General features: G+C 42.5%; 1 protein-coding gene across 4 annotated transcripts in view; it reads left to right on the top strand.

Annotated features, from left to right (window-relative positions):
- The window catches only part of ZNF451 (zinc finger protein 451), an 83,206-nt gene that overhangs the window by 4,138 nt on the left and 66,363 nt on the right, over nt 1–12,705 (top strand). Inside the window, exons 3-4 of one of the 4 annotated variants that reach the window (XR_002345645.1) lie at nt 5,777–5,857; nt 7,312–8,952. Coding sequence is in view for 1 of the 4 variants with exons in the window: in XM_001924600.5 (XP_001924635.1) it covers nt 5,777–5,857 (81 nt within the window). In the remaining 3 variants the exon portion in view is untranslated. Of the gene's footprint in view, nt 1–5,776; nt 5,858–7,311; nt 8,953–12,705 lie in introns of those variants that run through there. The other 3 variants (XM_001924600.5, XM_021098564.1, XM_021098561.1) reach the window with 3 other exon arrangements.

Below are 12,705 nucleotides of genomic sequence, written 5' to 3'. Positions count from 1 at the left end.
AAAGACATAAGGCTTTCAGTTTATTACTTTTCTATAGGTAGCATTTAGTTTGTGTTTAAAAGGGTATTTTGAGATGAAATAAGGAAAGTCATAAAAATGAAAGAGAGAATTATGCTTAATTATGAAGGATACGTTTTTTTTTTTTTTTTTTTTTTTTTTTTTTTTTTTTTTTTTTTTTTAAGTAGGAGAGAGAAGGATGGGCCAGATACTCTAGATTTTGAATTGTGAACTAAATTTGAACTTACAGCAGGCATTTGGGAATCATTTGAAATTTTTGAATTGGTTGGAGTTCCTGTTATGGCACAGTGGAAACGAATCTGACTTGTATCCATGAGGATGTGGGTTCAGTCCCTAGCCTCGCTCAGTGGGTTAAGGATCTGGTGTTCCTGTGAGCTGTGGTATAGATCGAAGACATGGCTTGAATCTGGTGTTGCTGTGGCTGTGGTGTAGGCTGGCAGCTGCAGCTCCGATTCGATGCCGAGCCTGGAAACTTTCATATGCCTTAGATGCGGCCCTAAAAGAAGCAAAAGAGAGAAAGAAGGAAATTTTTGAATTGGGCAGGACTGTAGAAGTAAACCATATCCCTAACTTCTCTGTGTGGAAAAAGCCTATGAATTATCTAAGATTTTAATTAGATTTTGCGTCTGTGCTCAAATCCATAGTCTTTGTTTTATTTATTTATTTATTTTTTTGTCTTTTTGCCATTTCTTGGGCCGTTCCCATGGCATATGGAGGTTCCCCGGCTAGGGGCCAAATCAGAGCTGTAGCTGCTGGCCTACGCCAGAGCCACAGCAATGCGGGATCTCAGCTGTGTCTGCAACCTACACCACAGCTCACGGCAACGCTGGATCCTTGACCCACTGAACAAGGCCAGGGATCGAACCCGCAACCTCATGGTTCCTAGTCGGATTCGTTAACCACTGAGCCACAGCAGGAACTCCCATAGTTTTTGTTTTAAATGGTAAATTGCTTTTTTGTAGACTAAGTATATTGGCATCACTTTCCAATTAGTGGGTAATTGGTATTTTAGTTTTGTATTGTGAATTAGTTTTCTGATAACAAGAACGAAAGCATATATATATATTCTTGCCACACCTGTGGCATATGGAAGTTCCCAGGCCAGGGATCAAATCCAAGCCATAGCTGCAACTTGAGCCACAGCTGCAGCAACTCCAGATCCTTAGCCCACTGCACCATGCCAGGGATCATACCAGTGCTGTTGCAGAGACTGCAGGATCCTTAACATGTCCCACCACAGCAGGAACTCTGTCATTAAAAATATTTTTTAGAAGTTCCCGTCATGGCGCAGTGGTTAATGAATCCGACTAGGAACCACGAGGTTGCGGGTTCGCATCCCTGGCCTTGCTCAGTGGGTTAAGGGATCCAGCATTGCCGTGAGCTGTGGTGTGGATTGCAGACGCGACTTGGATCCCGCGTTGCTGTGGCTCTGGCGTAGGCCGGTGGCTACAGCTCTGATTAGACCCCTAGCCTGGGAACCTCCATATGCCGTGGAAGTGGCCCTAGAAATTGCAAAAAAAAAAAATTTTTTTTAAACTTCCCAGTACTAAGGGGATGAAATGGTGGTTGATGGATGGAGCAAATTTAAATAAAATACGTTGTAATTGGAGGACCATGTGCATTTGTACTTTTTAAGATAAGCAGTCATTATAAACATAAAAAATTACCTTCTCTTGATAATGGTATTATAAACATTACTTTCTGGGGAGAATTAACATACTTTTTGGTCAGTGTTATGAATTTTTCAGAGATGGAGACAATAGCAGATAGTCATTTTTCTCATATTAAAGGAAGAGAAAATATCTCAGGAACTTAGGAAATAAACATTGATTTAAAAGTAGTGTGTATGCTTTGAACTGCTTCAGAATAACAGTGATCACACAGCCAATTATGTAATTATGGAAACAGGTATACCTTAGTTTTCTCATTTGTTAAATGGCCTAATAGTAAAGTAATTGTGGGGATTAAGTGAAATGACGCACGTGAAAAGTTGAGCACAGTGCCTGTACAGGGCTCATGCTCATGACAAATGTTGCAGATTAGGGTAAAATAAATGGAGTATCTAGGTGTTCTGATTCCTTAAGTTTATTACATGGAAATTTGTTCATTTATGAAAATTAGCTGAAGCATAGAGTTTATTTCCTTTGGGACACCTGTTTGTGTTGTTTTTCCACTCAGCCTCCGCCGTTTTGGGTCTCAAACACATGCTGTCTTCTGCCATTCTATCACGTGAATGAAAAAATAGTCTTAACTGACTCCTGCTTTTTCTTATTTATGGATTTCCTATCCTGTTTCTTTTTTATCTGCTCTAATTAACGTGAATCGTAAATTGACATTTTTCAGTAGTTCAGAAATGGCTGCCCATCAGTGTGAAGGTTGACGCCAACAGGAAATTTCTGGTAGTCTTCTCTTGTCTGTTCTCTTTCTTGCCCTTTCTCCTATTTCTGCAGCTTATCTCTTCCTCTATCCTAAAATTAGGATATTTAATCTGGTTTGTGACCATTTTCCTTACTGTTTTTTCCTGCCCATTCTATTTTTGCTTTGTGCCCTGTTAATCTCCTTTATCTTCCTTTTCTCCTCTGCCTTTTATCCCTTCATGGATGCTCTGGCCCACCCTCTGTATTTCTAGAAACTTGGGGTCTTTCTTGGTGTGCTACATGAGTGGGGATGTAATAGGAATTCCTAATGTACATTTCTTGAAGAGCACAAGCTGTTATATTTTTATCTCCTCTACTGCCTTCTTAGGTTGAATGTATGATGTTGACAATCTTAGTACAGGTGGTAGGTTTTAGAGTAGGTGATGCATCTTTTGACCATACATTGGGGAATGTCTGTCCTTCTTATACTCTTTTCACAATTTCCATTTTTACAGTTTGGGGAGAAATCCTAAGTACTGTATTACTTGATCCCTGCCCAGAAGTTTTGCTTTCTGGTTTATCTGCCTGCAGGGAAAGCAATTTCCTGCTTAGAGAGACGTTGTGGCCTAGGGAGAGGAGAAACGGGGCACTCTTTGAGACTGGATATCTCTTCTCAGGAAGAGGATCTTCCGCTAGATCTCACTTTCTGTCTCCTGACCCTGAGGTCTCTTTTGTTAGTTTTTCCCACTGCATATGTCACTCTGGTTTACCAACTGCCATCTTTTCTCATCCTAAGAGATCTTTCCCCCAGCCACATTCTTCCCTTGTGTTACTTTCTCTTGTTCTGAACATATTAGAATTTTGTAAAGAATAATCTTTACTCTTGGCCTTTATTGGCTTATTTTCTTCTTAATTTTTTAGACCCTGACTTTTTTGCTCACTATTTTCTTGAACATTGCTCTTTCAAAGGCATTTTAATTTATTTTATTTTTTTGCCAAGCCAGGGATCAAATCTGAACCACAGCAGTGACCACGTCAGGTCCTTAACCTACTAAACCACCAGGGAACTCTGTCTCAAAGGCATTTTAAAACCTTGTTGCTAGAGGTCCCTGGTAGCCTAGCAGTTAAGTACTCAATATTGTCACTGCTGTGGTTTGGATTTGATCCCTGGCTTGATAAACTTCTGTATGCCATGAGTGTGGCCAAAAAAAAAATCTTGTTGCTAAATTCAGTGGCTTTTTTTGGTGGTCAGTGGTTTTGGCCACATTTAGCATTGACAGCTTTGTTGAGGTTTTTCTCTGTCTTTAGCTTCTTTGAAATTCTGTATCACTGATTCTTCTCAGATATATGATTACCTGCTTATCTCTTCCTGTATCCTAAAATTCCATAATTTTCTCAAGAGCTTCCTTGGATCTCTTTCTCCTCTTTGCTTTCTTCTTTGGCAACAAAATAGTTTTGGTTTTGTTCTGGAGTTGATAGTTTCGTAGGGGAGCAGTTTCCAGTCTCCATTTCTACTCATGTTCTTGTGTCCACAGGCCTGCGTTTCCAGCTGTTGGCCAGCTGCCTCTGTGTAGCACTTGGGCATCTGTCCAAAAGGTTGCCAGCTTTCTGTCTCTGTGTTCCAGACTTAGGCTAATTCCAAAGTGATGCTATTCCAAACTTATCCTCCTTGTAGTTGCTGAAGCTTGAAATCTGAGGGACCATGATCACTTGGACTCCTTGTTGTTGGGTTTTCTGTTTTTTTTTTTTTGCGTGTGTGTGGTTTTGGTTTTTTTTTGGCTGCACTCATGGCATGCAGAAGTTCCTGTGCTAGGGTTCGAACCCTCGCCACAGCTGTAACCAGAGCCACAGCAGTGACAATGCTGAATCCTTAACCTGCTGAGCCACCAGGGAACTCCAGGGTTTTGTGTGTGTGTTTTTTTTAATAGCCCCAGCCATTTTTTGTTTTTTATTTTCATTATACCTGTGTATTGTTGACTTCAAAAAAAAAGCACAACCTAAAAGTTGAAAGTTAAGGTTTTTTTTTGTTTTGTTTGTTTGTTTTTTTGTCTTTTTAGGGCCATATCTGCAGCATATGGAGGTTCCCAGGCTAGGGGCTGAATTGGAGCTGTAGCTACTGATCTACACCACATCTCATGGCAATGCTGGATCCTTAACCCACTTATCGAGGCCAGGGATCGAACCCGAGTTCTCATGGTTGGTAGTTTGGTTTGTTATCCACTGAGCCACTGGAACTCCAAAAGTTAATTTTTATTTGAGGCAAAATGAGGACTTAAGCCCAGGAGGCAGCATCTCAGGTAACCCTGAGAAAACTGCTCCAGGGAGGTGAGGTGGGAGCTAGGATATGTAGGAGTTTTGCAACAAAGGGCAGGAAGTGGGAACAAAGATTACTGTTAATAACAGAATGCTAGATACCTCAAGGAATTTAGGGCTTTTCTGTGTATGGGAAGATGCAGTGGTCTGGGCTCACTGAAATCGTTCCTTTGATATTCGTCTTGGCTGTCTGGGGCCAAAATCCTGTGTTTTCGCAGCCTGAGTTTTCTCAGGGCTCACCCCTGGAAGTGGCTGCGGTTTGAGGGCTGCCCAATAGATCACAGGTATTCTCTGTTTCCTTCTTGAGTTCCCTCAGGGCTCAGCTTTGGAGGTGACTGCAGTTGCTGGTGACTGGAACATCCACTGTTTACTGATCCGGCAGGCAGATTTTATTTCTCAGAATTCTCTTGTATATGCAGCATGACATCACTGTTTTTTTTGGTTTGTTTGTTTTCTCCCCACTGCCACTATGTTAGTTTTGTGTTATTATGTGCTTGGATTTATTCATTATCCAGCTTTTCGTGCTCTCCATACTCCTCTAGGTGACTAGTCTTAAAGTAAGCTCTCATGATATTTTTCCTATCTTAGTATTTACTGATTCCCTTTTGCCTGTAGAGTAAAATCTAGGCTTTTAAGTTTAGCATTCCAGGCCTGGTCTGTGGTGGAGTCAGTGTGGATGGAAAGAAAGGATGAAGGAGGTTTGATATGCGACTCTAGGTGTGGGAGGTACAGCCCACTCACTAGTCAGAGAGCTCCATGTTTTGAGCTTAGATTTCTAAGAGACTGCTGACACCACCCCATCTGAAACGCACTGGCTTCTAGTAGCTATGTCCTTGTAGCGCTTCTCCTATATTAGGAATCCTCTCCCCCAGAAACCAACAGGTCTCAGTACCCTCCCTGGGCTTAGGTTCTTCTAGGTCTTGTCATCATTTCTTGGTTCTGCATTTGTTCTGGTTATTTTCTACCACCCATAAGGCTTCCTCTGCAGAGGAGTTCTTGCAGTTCCCAATATCAAAAAGGGATTGATTTAAGTGCTGGTGTAGTTGGGATAACTCCAGATGCTTGTTAATTTGTTCATTCCATCCTAGGAGGGACCTTTACGACCTGTTCTGGAATACATTGATCTGGTCAGCAGTGATGATGAAGAGCCTAGCACCTCTCATCTTGAGGTAAGTACTTTACATTTGATTTGCATTTCTTCACTTTCAGCATCTAAGAGGCCCTCTGTAGAGAGAGCGATCAACTCAGTAATGGCTGTGTTCAGGTGCTGTTGTGCTTTACAGAATGGCCCTTTTCTGTTAAAGGGGCAGTAAGAAGTAGTCCAAGGGGTCCTTTGCCCAGAAGATCCCCTACTTCCAGCTTTGATCCTCTGCTTTCCTTGAGGATGAGAAAGGATTATGTGCCTTGGAGATGATATCTGATAAAAGGGAAATGGAATAAAAACTGCAAGCTTTTTGGCTCCCTTCTCCTTTCCCGTCTCTCCTCATGTGCCCTGTAGAACCGGATCCTTTTCTTCCAGAACCACGTGGCTACAGGAAATTTGTTTTATCTTAGAAGAAAAGATAGATAAAGATTCTTCAGGAATGGGATGCGGGGAAGGGTTCCAAGTTATTCAGACATCATTCCTTTTAAGCTCTTCTGCCTCCCTCATATTTGGAGTTTTCTCTCTTAACCTTTGATTTATTGGTTGTAGATTTGACCTTAAACGAAGACTTCCCTGACTCTGAGAAACCAAACTAGCTGAGCCCTTTGTAGCAATCTTGTCTTTGATTTGTCTTAGCCCAAATTTCTACTAATAGATTGTTTTTGTGATGGATTAGGAAACGCCCAGCTATGTGTTGAGGGTGGCCGGAAGAAGTCTTGCTCCATGATGTAAGCGATTGAGACTTGGACTTATAGTTAGAATACCTAGGTTTTAGTCTCAGCTTTACTCCTTGTTAACTCTCTGAATTTGGGTAAACTAAGTAGCCCTTTAATCCTAGTTTCCTTATCACACAAGAATAATGCGGTGATACCTACCTCACAGGGTTGTTGTGAGGATAAAATAAGGTAACAAATATATACATAAGCTCCTTGAAAACTGTAAACCGTTAAGTAGAGCCATGCAGTTGAAAGTTTTGTTACTCATGGAGAGTGGATGAGAGAATTTTTAAAGGGACTTAAAATGTGACTCTGCAAGGGGGAACTTTTAGAAAAGTTTTTTCTTCTCAGTGGACCTTTGTCCAAGTCTTTCTCCCGTTATTAACTTCTACTTGTTGACTTACAGATGTTGAAGGGGATTTTTAAAAATTGTTGCCAGTAGTCTTGCTACCTCTTCTAGCATGGGAACGAGCAGCCGGCTAGGATGGCATCGTGAACTGGGCTTGTTTTTGCTCTCTTTTTTCATAGACAGTGCCAGTTTAATGCCAGTAGTTGGCTTGGGCCTTTGGGGTGGTGAAGGTTGTGGATTTGACGTCTTTGATCCCCTTGCTGACTTGTAATGGATCGCATCTTTCACTGTTAATGATGATAGTTTAAAAATTGAGTTCTACTTACTGGACATGCATCTCTGCACTTGAAAGTTACTATATTAAAAGCCTATTTTTTTTCTCCCTTGGTTTCCTTGTTCATGTGGATAACTCAGAGCACACCTGTGTCTAAGGCGCCATCCTCTGAGAGTCATCGCCCAGGGATGTGCTCTGGCTGCAGTGTCCCTCTTCCCATTGGAGACAGCAGCGCCTCCTCTGGGGACTGCACCAGCAGTCCACAAAAGATAGCTTCCCAACCTTCTTCTGTTGAGAACCCATTGGAGAACCAGACACATGATCCCAGTAATTCAGATACTAAGATCTCTGAGACAGAGACATCACAAAATAACCAGATTCTGCCTTCGCCTCCACTTCTGGTTCCCCGAGAATCTTTGGCCTCTTCGGAGGTCAAGGAGGACTTACCTGTAGAGTCTTCAGCTCCCCAGCATGGGCAGGATGCCATCCTCTATCTCCAGACACAAGTGGCCGAGATGTCCCGAGTGATCCGTGACCTGCAGTCCAGGAGCTGTTTCAGATTCCATCACTCTAGGCCAAGTGAGAGCTCCTCAGCTCCCTGGGACGTCTCTGCCTCCAGGGAAGAACACGTGTCCACAGCTGAAGAGGAGGCCGAGTGCAGATCCCCATCAGCCGATGACAGAGGGCAGCCAGCAGACCCCAGTCAGTCTAGTTTCACAGGTCTCCTGAAGAGAATGGAACAAAGAGGTGTGATAAAGAGAGTGACATTGCAGGCCGAAGCAGAACCCTATGATGGGAAACCTGACTGTGTGACCTCTAAAAAGCGTTTGGTTCCTCCACTGCATCCTCTTCTGAAAATTGCCACCACGGAGGTTTTTAAAGACCCTGCTGATTGTCATCCTTCTTCCTTCATGGGACACAGGGTGTATCCTGTGGCCAAGGACACCTCTCCCTTCCAGCCAAATCCACCAGCTGGGGGCCCCATTGTTGAAGCGTTAGAGCACAGCAAGAGAGGGAGCACCACCTCGCCTCTGGACTCTACCTCCAAAGAAATGGAGGTCATGGGCTGTAGATTCTACCACGCTGCCTCCATCGCAGCCCGAGCTGCTAGCTACATGGCCTATATGACTCAGTATCAGCGTAAACTCTGGGAAGACATGGAGGATCTGGTCCATGACCCAGAGTTTGATCGCGGGAAAGCAAGGTGTATAATATCTGATGGTATGGATGCCGGCCTTTGGCAGCTTTGCACCACGAGGGACATCATGGACTCTGTAGTCAGAGTTATGGCAATGGCAATAGACTACAGAAGGCAGGCTTGGCTTCGACTCACATCTCTCACTAAGAAGACCCAGGAGAAGATCTCACACTTGCCCTTTGATGGTACCTCCCTCTTTGGACAAGATGCGAATGCTGTTGTTGCAGAAGAAAACAGTATAAAAGAAAACGAGTATAAAGACCACAGCAAATACTACAGTCAACACCGCTACTTTTATGGGCACGATCAGAAAGCCCATTATCACAGTAGAGGCCACTCCAGAGGGGATTGGTACAAACCTCGAAACCACCCCTACAGATATAGGAAGAAGGGAGACTCTCCAGAGCGCCACAGTTACAAGAACTGATAACCCTTCATGGTCTGCAGTGTGGCTGTCCGAGAGCCAGCTGTTTCTCCTGCCCTTCCCACTCACAGGACCTACAGGCCAGAAGTCACCTCAGAGACTGAACGCATGTATGGAGTTATCACAGCTGGCATTTGAATTGTAGACTTTTGGAATGAGGTAATTAGTAAAGAGACTCATGCTTCGTTGGCCGGGTGAGCAGTAGAGACTTTTGGGTAGGGCTGGACAGAGGCTTACCCATTATTTCTAGTCCAAAAGAAGTCTAGAGGAGGGTGCTCAGAAATCTGAGTTCTCTTGTGATGAAGGAAAAATACAAAGATTTCTTTCTTCCTCAGGAAAATCTTAGTGGTAACCTGAGGATAGCAGATTTGGGGTTTGGAAATAATCTACCATTAGGTCTCTAACACCAGAGGCAAATCCTTCCTTTTTAGGTCATCAGTGCTTCCTTGTTTAGGCTTCAATTTATCAAATCCTCACAAAACGACAAATCTGCTGTAATCTCTCTATGTCAGGATGATCAACTCACCAGGGGTTCACACTGCTCTCCAGCTCTGGGAGGCTTCAGGATCAGACTTGAAGCCATACAACAAGAACTGTAATTCAGACCAAACTTTGCCAATCCAGTTTGTACCCAGTAGGATGGCTGGATGTTACAGGTGTGTTGTGGACACAGCCAGAAGACGACTGTCCTGCCTGTGACATCGCTGTAGAAATTGCTGCAGTAATGCCCTGTCGTCAGCAGGACAGATGACGGCTGTACTGTCACTACCCGGAGCTGCAAGCTACGGGTGAGAGTTCTCTGCAGTTGGCACTGCCAGGCTCTCATCTGCTGACAGGCTGTGAGACCCAGTCCTGGTGCTCTCCCAGGATCGTCTGGGCCCTTCACCAAGATGACCTTCTTGACTCCCTTCTGCACTTTTTTGAGCTGATAATTTATCACACTCCAGATACAACAAAGATAACACAGGCTATTGCCCTGGAAATAAAGGATGTTACATCATCCAGGCATGCATATCTGAGCTCTTGAAAGAGCAAGAACCAAACATGCCTGACAGCCTGGTCCTCTAATGGTAATAAAGAGGGATGCCATCAATCTAGACGTTCCTGAGAAATCCTTGTGATTTAACATGAAACTGGAGGTGGTAAAGAGAACGCCCTACACATTCACTTTCTGGATATCCATCAACAATTTCTTGAGAATCTGAAGTCAAGACTGCAGTGACCCGTTCTTGATTTATTGGTCCCTTAATCTAGTCAGACTCCTGCTGTGAGAGATGACTCACCTTTTTGTTCCCAGTTCTTCCCATTACTCTTTCTCCTCCAGACTGGCACTGGCAGCAGATAGCTCAGTTACATGGCCCACAGCATCTTTAGTCTCCAGGCAATGGCTATATGGCGTCCCAGCCCTGAGACCTTGGTCTTTGCAGCCTGACTTCAGAGATGGAGAAAATGCTAAATTGGAGGGGTCTGCATATGTCATCTAGTATTATTTGCTTTGCCAAATAGAAAAAGTTTTATTGACAGGCTTACAGTTTTGTAATTTCCTGGTTTGTCAAACATCTGCATTTCTTTTTCATCAGCTTGAGAACAGTATTTTGGGTCTCCTGTTAGTGGACTGACACACTGTTTTGGGTTTTGTGTGGTTTCTATTTCCTGCAGGAACAGTGGTGATCAGCGCTTTCTCTGATGCCCCACTTTTTCATAGCTTATTGGAAGTGCATTCCCTCTCCTCCTCATAACCATAGTCAGCACCCTTTGTGTCGACTTTTCTTCGTCTCCCTATTTGTGCTGTAGAGTTTGAAGATGCATATATCCCTATTTGAAGTTTTTTTATTTTGTCAGATAATTTCAGGGTTCTGTATTGACTCTGTTTGTCCTATTTGTAGATAAGCTTAATCTTCAGTCTTGGTAGAGTCTCCTCTTGGCAGATTTGGTCAAGTCATGTCTAGAGTTAAGATTTAACCTTGAATTTTTCTATATTTTTCACAAAGTTTTGCTTCTGCTTTTTTAGGTCCATGCCAGTGCTCTAGAAACTGTCTTTTGAATTGAACCCTAGAGCATTGATAACTAACTGAAAAGAAGCAAGGGCCTAAGAACTCACAGATTTTATAGCTGATGCTGGCCACTGCACCAGTTCACGGTCTCTGCCCCTGGATGTGACGCTGTACTTCATTCTGTGAAAGGATCAGCCACCAGGGACCTTGCTGGGGAGGGAGGCCATGCTGCCTTTCTGTATGGCTGCCCTTAGTTCCCAGTAGTGAAGGCTGCTTTGGACAGCTCCCACTTTGCCATTTCTCCCCTTCCCTGCCCTGAATTAGATGCTGGTCACAAACTTGATGATTTTTGAGATTATTTTCCAGAAATCAAACCAAAATAAATGGTACTTGAAGATCTGATTGTCTGAAACTGCTTTGGCATTTCCACTTAACATGCTTCTCCTTTTAAGTTTTTTTTAAAATTTTAAATTGTGGTTAAAAAAGACATAACCTAAAGTCTACCATCATAACCATTTTTAAGCGTATAGTTGAGTCATGTTGACTATTCCCACTGTTGTGCACTTCCTCCTCTCCTAAATGTTTATGACAGCACTGCTGTTTTTTTTCCTTTGTATTATGTTGCTCAGTTGTAAAGATAACTAATTAAAAAGATAAGTAATGTTGCTGTACCACTCTCTAACTGATGTGCCCAAGCACCTCCAGAGACTTTTTCCTAAAAATAAAAAGGTATTGAGGAATCATGGAGTTGGTAGTCAGGTGGCTACTAGCTTCTGAAGGGTTTGGTGGTTGCATAGGCTGGGGCAGAACACTGTAGAGTGGGAATGGGTTTAGCTGTAGATGGGTCTCTTGACTATAGAAGAAACAATATCCTTAACCTGTTTTTGTTATTTTAAAGTCTTTGTCTGGCATACTTGAATGATGATGGTGTCATAAGCTAAAATGGTGACTTGGTCTGGGGAAACAGCCCTGCAGTAGTGTATGGAACTCATTCGTAGTCAGGGAACAGGTGTTTACCTCCCGTCTGCCCTGTGCAGAGCCTTTGGCAAGATTCTCCCCCTTGCGTTTGAATACCTCTAGGCTTTCTAGGAGGCCTTGGAACCATCACAGGTTGATTTGGTATTCTCAAAAGGGATGCATCTAATGATCCTTTTTCTTCAAAGTGTTACTGTTTGACTACACATAAAATGTATGCGGAGACAATATGGTTTCTTGTAGTTACTGTGTGTACGTAGAAATACTGTTTCCATTAATTGTTCTATCAAGTGCCTTTTTAAATTTCATGCTGTTGTTAAAAACAACATTTAAATGTCTTGCATATGTTGCTGGTGATATTTATGTGAATTCTGTACATTGATTTTTAATCTCATAGCAGTTTATTCATCATCTATACAATTGCACTATCTAAATGTACTTCTTTTGAGTGTTAGTTTTCTTTTCAGCACTGTTGATCCATTTCAGAAGGTTGTATAGTATGACTATTTAAATAACTTCACAATAGTTATTAGTGATTGGCTCAGTTTTCTGGGCATCGTGGCAGCTTTGTTTTCTATCTGTAGGTTCTAGGTTCCTGATTGAATCATTTGTCTCCTATCTAATCTCATTTTTTGCCATGGTAACACACATATTTGATAAGTGGATGTGTTTACATGGTGAGAAGAAACAAAGACATTAGGATAAAGCGGTACATTTGCTGACACTTTATCTTTTTTCTTTTTTTAGACTTTGTGACAGCTTCCTCATCAGTGTACTTACATTTAGACTTATATATTATTATTATTATTGTTGTTGTTGTTATTGTTATTGTGTGGCTGTTTATCAGTATAATTCCATTTATTTATGTAGCCCTCGAAATGATACTTCGAGGGGATCATTAACTCAGGCTTCTTGGGTACTGTTTTAGTATATTACATTGGTG

The sequence above is a fragment of the Sus scrofa genome, chromosome 7 (assembly GCF_000003025.6).
Source record: "Sus scrofa isolate TJ Tabasco breed Duroc chromosome 7, Sscrofa11.1, whole genome shotgun sequence".
NCBI classification, from domain to species: Eukaryota; Metazoa; Chordata; class Mammalia; order Artiodactyla; family Suidae; genus Sus; species Sus scrofa.
The sequence above is the reverse complement of the archived record's forward strand: the minus strand, read 5'-3'. Positions and strand labels throughout refer to the sequence as shown.